Source organism: Trichogramma pretiosum, unplaced genomic scaffold (genome assembly GCF_000599845.2).
Source record: "Trichogramma pretiosum strain Unisexual culture from Peru unplaced genomic scaffold, Tpre_2.0 scaffold89, whole genome shotgun sequence".
In the NCBI taxonomy this organism is placed as follows: Eukaryota; Metazoa; Arthropoda; class Insecta; order Hymenoptera; family Trichogrammatidae; genus Trichogramma; species Trichogramma pretiosum.
The window spans coordinates 225,912-234,208 of record NW_019641656.1 but is presented as its reverse complement, the minus strand read 5'-3'; the positions used below and the strand labels follow the sequence as shown (position 1 = coordinate 234,208).

Genomic DNA, 8,297 nt, shown 5'->3' with positions numbered 1-8,297 from the left:
GCTATTACAAGACGAACGACGTGAAAAGATTTTTTTCACTCCGGCCTAGCGTAGATGTCGAAGATGAAGAAATCGATGGGAAAAAGGGCTCGCACGATCATTGTCTGATAATTAAGTGATGCATCCAAACAATACATCGGACAAGTGGAACAGCACAGTGGTCAGCCCGACATTCATCGAGATCGCGCGCATTTTCGCCAAAAGAACAGGTGATGTTCCAGAATTTGATGGGTTACATATATTATTGCAGTGAAAATTTACTTTATCAAAACGTTTGCATGAACGTCCTCGACGTAATGAGAAAGAGAAAAAAGGCAGTGCAAGCTGCATTACGCGTTGCAGGTATAGCTTGTGGTTTTGTACTATACTTGCGATCCAGATGCATTCAACCAATAGCAAACATTGGCCAATCGAAGGTATGTATCGATATTGTTACAGGTTCATATCCTTTAGTCGGAGAAAATAACTTTTTTTATGGGTCATAAACACCTGTAGATAATGTACGGATACAAAAAAGAAAATTGCAAAAAAGACAGTAATTTTTCCAAGCGATGAAGCGTAGATAGCAAGTACAGTAATAAAAGAAAGGAAAAGCTTAGTCCTCGAGCCATCTAATATTTCGATCGATCTGCCCTTACTCGTGTGCACCATGACATCTGTCGCTCATTTGGACGCGAGAGAAAAAAATTCGATATTATCATATTTAGTTCGCTCGTCGTTCTCTGATGCGAGCCGTCGCCTGCCACTTTGGTCAATCAGTCACTGAATCATCTACCCCGATATAATGAGCGATCATCCGACCGAAGCCGCCGTCGTCGTCGTCACCCATCCTTACGATAGTTATAATAATAATAGCTACAACGATGACGATGTCGATGGGTACTCGGCCGCCGCTGCTGGAGACTACGTCAAAAGGACGAGGCCAAAAAAATTCGTAGACGTGAAATCGAAAAAATCCTTGTACGTATACACACGAATCGCATTAGTATTATTACATACGAAAGATCGTTTATAATTTTGTCACGTAAAAAAATACATGCAGTTTCAAAAAGCATCGTAGAATATTACCGTTGCTTTTCGTTGTCCTCCCGTTCACGGCGTTGACGATGGCGTGTCTGACTCTCGGCGCGATGTGTAAGTATACGTTATCGGACGTCACGATAAAAAACACCGCATCGTATGTTATCAACATCGTCGTAAAAAATGCTTCTAGATGCCAAGTTCAGCAAGCCCGTGGTTTTGTGCGACAACGAGGAATGCGTGCGAATGGGTGAGTGTATAACAAAGTGCCCCTGCACTACATACGACACTCCACACACGCGTGCGTGTGCGGGAGCTATCTCGAAGAAGTAAACTTCTTATTGTTTCAATTTTTATTACTTAGCTTCGAGCTTGAAAGAGTCCATGAATACGTCCGTAGATCCGTGCGATGATTTTCATAAGTGAGTAATATTCATAATGCTAGTAACATTTACGATTCAATTATTTAAGGGCAGGCTCTCATCTAGCGCCTCAAAAATGACGTGTTTTTCGTGATTTTTTTTCCGTGGAACGAAGTGAATAATGTAGTCAAGTTTTTTGGTACTTATAAAGTATGTATTCAACTATATTTACAAATTTTTTCAGACCAAAATATCGAATTATTTATCGCCTAGCAGCGTTTGGTGGAGGTCGTGTTAAAAAAAGGTATCTCAACGGGCGGCAAGCTAGCGCCTTCAGTTTTTGCCCGAAACTAAAAATGCGAAGTTCCTCTTAAACTAGATGACATTTGCTGGAGGTTGAACCTAAATAATTGCAAAAAAATTAAAAATTGATAAAATGGCGGACTTCGGAAAAAAAATTTCTTTTTTTTTGCCCTTTTTTGGCTCTTTTAAGGGCTATAAAAAGTAATAATAATGAAAAAATTTTTAATTTTATAGGTTCAACCTCCAGACAATTTAATTAGCTTTAAAATAAAAAAAAAGCGTATCTCTAAGTGCAGTACTTTTCGAGATATCTTGCCGCCCGATTCCGAAATCATAGTTTCGAGAAAAACGCGTTTAAAGTTTTAGAAAGTGAATTTACATACATACAAATATCGTTTCCTCGTAAAAAGACAGCTTCGGTTTTTGGCCTATAACTTTTTAACTAAATCGATTTTGGTAAAAAGGGTTTCGGGGGTGTATTCTACGGGACATTTGCTAACTAAGTAAGCAAAAAAAATCGATTTTTTGATCGAGTCTCATGAGAGCCTCCCCTTAAATTACGTATTATGCATTCCAAATGTTAGATACGTGTGCGGCAGATGGCCGGAGTCGCATCCTATCCCCGACGGCGACCGATCGCAAAATTGGTTATCAGAACGACAAACTCGTATTTTGCGACGCATACCCGACCTCATGGCGCAGAACTTCACCGAGCGTAGACCGGAAGTACCCCGGGCCGTGAAGGAGGCCCAGATTCTGTACTTCAGCTGCCTCGACGTACAGGCCCAGTACAAACTGGGCCTCGAGCCTCTCTTCGATTTGTTGGCCGAGCTGGGACTGCCTCGGGTGCCGAGGCAAATAATCAGTGGCCAAGACGATGGCAGCGAGGACTTCGTCAAGCAGATGGCGCGGGTCAAGAGGCTGCTATGGTCCGACATGTTCTTCGGGCTGGAAGTCCACGCCGATCCGCGCGACAACAGACAGAAATTACTGTTGCTCGATTTGCCGGATCGCGCGCACACGCCCTTCCCGCGCGACAGGAGCGTCTTGGAGGAGGACGATCTAACCAGAGACAGCAAGAGCAGCAACGAGACTGTCTCCGCGATGGAGAAGCTCTACTTGGTCGAGTTGCTCAAGCACGTTGTCGGCAACGGGACGAGCGACTCGCTCTACAGCTGCAAGTCGCCCGAAAAATTTGACAACGCAACAATAGCCAAGATGACCGATCTCGTGGATCAGGTCGTCAATTTTGCAGGGGTCACGAATAAAGTGAGATTCTCATACGGAATTTTTCCGTTCGATATGTAAAAATTAATTTTTTTCACTTTATTCTTCGATAGATCAACAGTAGATACGCTAACAAGTCGAGCGACTTCAGCGACAAACCAGAGGAGGTCGATGACGCGAACTACATGCTGCTGGACGAGCTGCAGAGGCTGACCGACGACTACGTGAGATCCGTCAATAAGTCGATCGTGCCGAGGCCGCTGTGGCGGCCCTTCGTCGAGGAGCTGCTCCGAGGGCTGGAGATCGACTTCGATCTGACCCAGCACAAAGTCTACGTTGGCGATCTCGAGTTTCTGCAGGAGATCGCGCTCGTGCTGTCGTCAACGGACGAGCAGCTCTTGGGTAATCGAGACTCATACGCATACTTAATTGATTTACGTTTTTTCCCCGATGTGAAAAATGTCATTTCGAGAGATGAAAAATGTATCTTGAAACAGCGATTTATCAAAATGACATCGGTATGAATCGGTAAGAAATGTAACGTAAAAAGTATTGGTCCGATCCTTTTGAAGATAGTCACACTTCTTTATCAAAAAATTAAGAAATCCGAATGTTTTTATCAATTAATAAAATTTACTAAAAGTTAATAAAAAATTTTAAAAGTAAATAACATTTTATAACAAAAGATAATTTCCGTTAGAGAAATCACCCAAGTAAAAAAATTTTATAAAGTTTTTATAAAATCGATTTTATAAAATTATCGCTTTATAAAAACTTTATAAAAGAAACAAAATTTTCGATTTTTTTATAAAGTTTTTATAAAGTTTTTATAAAGCGATAATTTTATAAAAACTTTATAAAATTTTTTTACTTGGTCAAAAAAAAACTCATTACCTAAAGAAAATGATAAATCATTGATATCACTTTGAATTTTCCGTATAAAATTCTTTTGCGATTAATCTCCATTGCACGACAGAGACGATGGTCTGGTTGAGGGTCGTCGTGCACTGCGTGCAACACACGTCCTGGGGGCTGCGCAGAATCTCGAATATCCTCAAGGACGAGACGGGACTGGGCCAGCGCAAGGCCCGCTCGATCCACTGCTCGGAATCGGTCAAGGAGCTGATGGGTATGGCGGTGGCTTGGCTCTTCGCCGAGCCCACGTTCTCGCCCGACCACGTCGCCGAAATGCTCGAAAACATCAAGCGGTCCTTCGTGGATTTCGTGCTGAAGGACATCGACTGGATGGACGAAGCCACGAAGTTGGCGACGCTCGAAAAAATTCACAAGATGAAGTCCCTCATCGGTTTTCCCGATTGGCTGTTCGAGGATGGACGGCTGGACGAGTATTACGGAGGGGTAATTGTTCCTTTCTTTGTTTTGTGAATTGCATTTGTAATAAATGACGAGCTCTTCTTGACACAGATCAATATCACAAAGGACACCTATTTCGACAACATGCTGCAGATAATACGCGCCAAGAACATCAAGACATTGATGAATTTGTCGAAAAACGATACACACGACAAGTAATCTTTTCTCTCTTTTCTTCATTGCAATCAAATGCCTCAAGGCTTTTCTAGAGTTTGCTTGGTTTGAGTCTTTTTTCTAAATTGTTTAAGCTCCTTATATTCATTCAAGTAAACAGTCTGAATTTCATTTTTTACTTTCACAATAAGCTTGCGCAGAACAGATACAAATGCCAAAAGACTGATAAAAAAAGTTATATTTTGCAGCTGGTTCATGGACCCAATCACGGTCAATGCCCTTGCTCTTATTACAACGAATTTAATAGGTATACATACGAGTACTATCATATAATATTCTCTGCTATTTTATAATTTAAAAAAACATAATTCACTACTCCTTTTCTGCTGCTCATTCTCTGGTGTATCGTGCATTGCGTGCGAAAAATAAAAACCCATAGAAATTCCTGTTGGAATCCTGCGGTTTCCCTTTTACGGCCTGGGTCTCGAGTAAGTGTCGCTCGTCTCACCGACCCGCCGTAAAACCGCTTACGATTCATTTTTTTTTTCTCCCAGAGCCCTGAATTATGGAGCTATGGGCAGTGTACTTGGTCACGAGACGACTCACGGTTTCGACGTCGAGGGCCGGCATTTCGACAGCGCCGGCAATCTCAAGCAGTGGTGGAGCAACGAGACGATCGCCAGATACACGACCAAAGCGACCTGCTTCGTCGAACAATATGACGATTACTACCTTCCTGAGGTGCGTGCATCAATACACTGTGACACATTTTGAGGGTGACGATTTATGGCAACGATGAAATTTTTCGGTTCAGATCGACAAGTACGTCAACGGCAAGCTCACGCTTAGCGAGAACATAGCCGACAACGGCGGTCTGAGGCAGGCCTACGAGGCCTATCGGATCTGGAAGTCCAAGCACGGCGACGAACCGCTGCTCACCGGGTTCGGCAATTTCACTCACGAGCAGCTCTTCTTTCTGAGCTACGCACACGTAAATAATCCCGTTCATGTGTCGTGACATTTTTTCGAAATGTTTTTCAAGCGAGCTAAAATATAAACCCAACGATAAGTAAGATCGATGAAAGTTGACTTGATTTTTTTACAGATGTGGTGTGACTCCTTAACCGATGACGGGCTGCTGATCTGGATTTCGCAACACTCCCACTGTCCTGGCCGCGTGAGGCTGCAGCAGGTATTGCGCAATTCCGAGCACTTCAGTCGGGCCTTCAGCTGTCCCGTGGGCTCGCCGATGAATCCCAAAAAAAAGTGCCAGCTCTGGTGATGACCACGACCGGCATGTTGTTGTTGATTATAGCATGTACGATATCTTCTATATTTTTGAATAAGATGAAAAAAATTATGTATATTGAGAACTTTATGGAGCGAAAGTCGAGTTCGCAGATGTGGAGGGGTGGATAATATTTTTTTTTTTAATACAACAAGCGATTGTTTATGGAAAAATAATAGATTTTATTGTTCCTATGTTTTGTTTTTTTACATCCGATAAAATAATAATCAACAAGATTAGGATCGGATGTCATCGTCATATATTACAATCGTTATACGAGACTCATCCATGCCTCGTGATATTATTATTATCATGAATACAAGTGAAATAATCACTCAAAATTATCAAACATGTTTATCACTCTACTTTTGTACATTTATAAGCATTCCTACTTAAATTAATTTACTTAATAACTATTTAGTAGAGGTATCCACCATTGGAGTCTGTGGCTTGTTGGTTGGTGGTCTGTTGGTGGTGTTCAACGACGTGGTGCTGCTCGTGGTGCTCGGAGGTGGTCTGGGAGGATCCAGTAATTTGGTGGCTTGGGGCGACTGGAGCTGGCTGCTGCACGTACACGTAGGTTGGCTTTTGTTGGACTGGAGCTGGGGTCGAGGCTTGCACGTAGACGATGGTTGGCTTTTGTTGGACTGGAGCTGGGGTTGAGGCTGGCACGTAGACGATGGTTGGCTTCTGGACTGGAGCTGGTGCTGGGACTGGGGCTGGGAGTGGCACGTATACCTTGGGGGGCTGTGGTGCTGGTTGTGGGTGAGCTTGTGGTGCTGGGCCAGGCAAGTATTGCTGGACTGGAGCTTGCTTCATGAAAGATGGGAAACGGATCTGGGGCAACATTGGGAGTGCGTTCATCAGACCGCCTGGAAATCAAACAATAAAAATCATTTAGCATCATTCGAATAGTTGTTACCTTGAAAATTTGTTCTTTAATACTAACCCAATTTTTGGTTAAGCTTTTGGGAGAAGTGGTTGTTGTTGAGCTTCTGGGAGAAGTGGTTGTTGTTGAGCTTTTGAGAGAACTGGTTGTTGTTCAGTTTGGAGGTGAAGTGGTTGGCGATTTGTCCGAGCTGCTGGCTTGGGACCTGGAAGCTTGGAAGCTGGAAGCTTGGGAGCTGGAAGCTTGGGACTAGAAGAAAACAATTTATAGTTTAAAATTTGAAACTTAGGTGTATGAATTTTTATAAATTTATATCAATACTTACGAGGTTTGGATGGGAAGGCTGGAGCTGGGTGTTGTGGAGCTGGGTAGCTTGGAACTGGGGCCGGGTGGCTTGGAACTGGGGCTGGGTGGCTTGGCACTGGGGCTGGGTGGCTTGGCACTGGAGCGGGGTGGCTTGGGAGGGCCTTTGGTGGTCCATAGACTTGGTGTGGCACATGGGTTGGAGCTGGAGCCTGGACTGGCACGTAGTGGACTGGAGCTGGGGCTGGAGTCTGCACTGGCACGTATGTGTGGACTGGTGCTGGGGCTGGCTCGTAGTGGACTGGAGCTGGGGCTGGTGCTGGGGCTGGCTCGTAGTGGACTGGAGCTGGGGCTGGAGCTGGTGCTGGCTCGTAGTGGACTGGAGCTGGAGCTGGGACTGGCACTGGTGCTGGTGCTGGTGCGAATTGTTTTGGTGGTCCGTATACTTCATGTGGGACTGGAGCTACTTTTTGGACTTCGTAGTGGTGGTTGTCCTGTTGACAAAGAAAAATGACAATGATTCACTTGCTGATATCGAAATTTCCACTTAGACAATTTCACACTTACACTGCTTTCTGGTTTGAATGGAGTTCCGTAGCTGGTTGATGGAAGTTCGAAGCTGCCCTTGGGTGTTTCGTGGACGGGGTATCCTACCTCTTGCTCGTGATGAGCATGATGGTGCTCACGGTGGTACGCGGTACCGTAACGCGGATCTCCGGGGAGGATGTCGGCGAATGCCGAAACGGCGAAGAGGGCCTGTGGAAGGAGAGAAAATAGTATTAAGTATTCGGCTCGTAACTGTAGATGATTTTATTCGTCATGTTGCAGTATCAAGCGATCGTATTTCACTGCAATTAATCAGAAGCACCTCGCCATCGATGGACTCGACAAATCTCAAATCAATCTCAAATTTTTTATCAAACGAACACTTGTAAACTCGTGATTTAACAATTACTTAATTTCGTTCTATTCACACTAATCCGTAAAACTGTATTATGTAAATCACACTTGATCCGAGGCACAAAATTTATTCCTCGAAAACCACAAGATTCACTGATTCGAAATAAATTTCTACGACGAGCCCCTTTTACGTATAAATGTAAGCGGAGAAGACTAGGCCTCCTAGACAAACTCACCAAAACCAGAAGAGTGGACTTCATGTTGTTGTTGGTTGTTTGCTGTTGGAGCACTGAATGATTTTATCCGGCCAGACGCCCAGCTTTTATACTAGAAAAAAATCGGTATCGTCTTCCTCCTCCTCTCCGCCCGCGCGCTCATCTCATCTCTGTAGTAACGATACCGGGATAAGCTATCGAAATTCGTATACGTAATGATATAATGTAATAGCGCATAATAATGTATAACGCGTGCTCGTCTTGCTCAGCTGAGAGAGAGAGAGAGAGCAGGCGGGCACCAT

At 43.9% G+C, this 8,297-nt stretch overlaps 2 protein-coding genes across 2 annotated transcripts; one reads left to right on the top strand and one right to left on the bottom strand.

Moving 5' to 3' along the window:
• Positions 1–946: 946 nt before the first annotated feature.
• Positions 947–5,682, top strand: LOC106651720 (membrane metallo-endopeptidase-like 1; the record flags this gene model as incomplete). The annotated part of the gene is made up of 13 exons (XM_023460128.1): positions 947–960; positions 1,043–1,134; positions 1,214–1,270; positions 1,385–1,442; positions 2,270–2,954; positions 3,026–3,314; positions 3,889–4,271; positions 4,338–4,441; positions 4,649–4,707; positions 4,840–4,888; positions 4,955–5,141; positions 5,215–5,391; positions 5,506–5,682. Coding segments are annotated over 13 exons (2,331 nt in total), but the record flags the coding sequence as incomplete, so codon positions are not given.
• A 423-nt stretch (positions 5,683–6,105) lies between these two features.
• Positions 6,106–8,040, bottom strand: LOC106651721 (leucine-rich repeat extensin-like protein 2). The gene is made up of 5 exons (XM_014370367.2): positions 8,017–8,040; positions 7,448–7,636; positions 6,903–7,374; positions 6,638–6,826; positions 6,106–6,560 (listed from the first exon to the last, which is right to left on the bottom strand). The coding sequence occupies exons 1-5, from the start codon at positions 8,038–8,040 to the stop codon at positions 6,106–6,108; spliced, it is 1,329 nt and encodes a 442-aa protein (XP_014225853.2).
• Between the last annotated feature and the right edge of the window lie 257 nt (positions 8,041–8,297).

What these genes read in the sequence shown, in the direction of transcription:
- LOC106651721 (XM_014370367.2), bottom strand. Translation starts at nt 8,040, where the DNA reads ATGAAGTCCACTCTTCTGGTTTTG. An exon ending in AGCCTTCCCATCCAAACCTC is followed by an intron (nt 6,827 to 6,902) that starts GTAAGTATTGAT and finishes GTTTTCTTCTAG; the next exon opens with TCCCAAGCTTCCAGCTCCCA. An exon ending in AAAGCTTAACCAAAAATTGG is followed by an intron (nt 6,561 to 6,637) that starts GTTAGTATTAAA and finishes TTTGATTTCCAG; the next exon opens with GCGGTCTGATGAACGCACTC.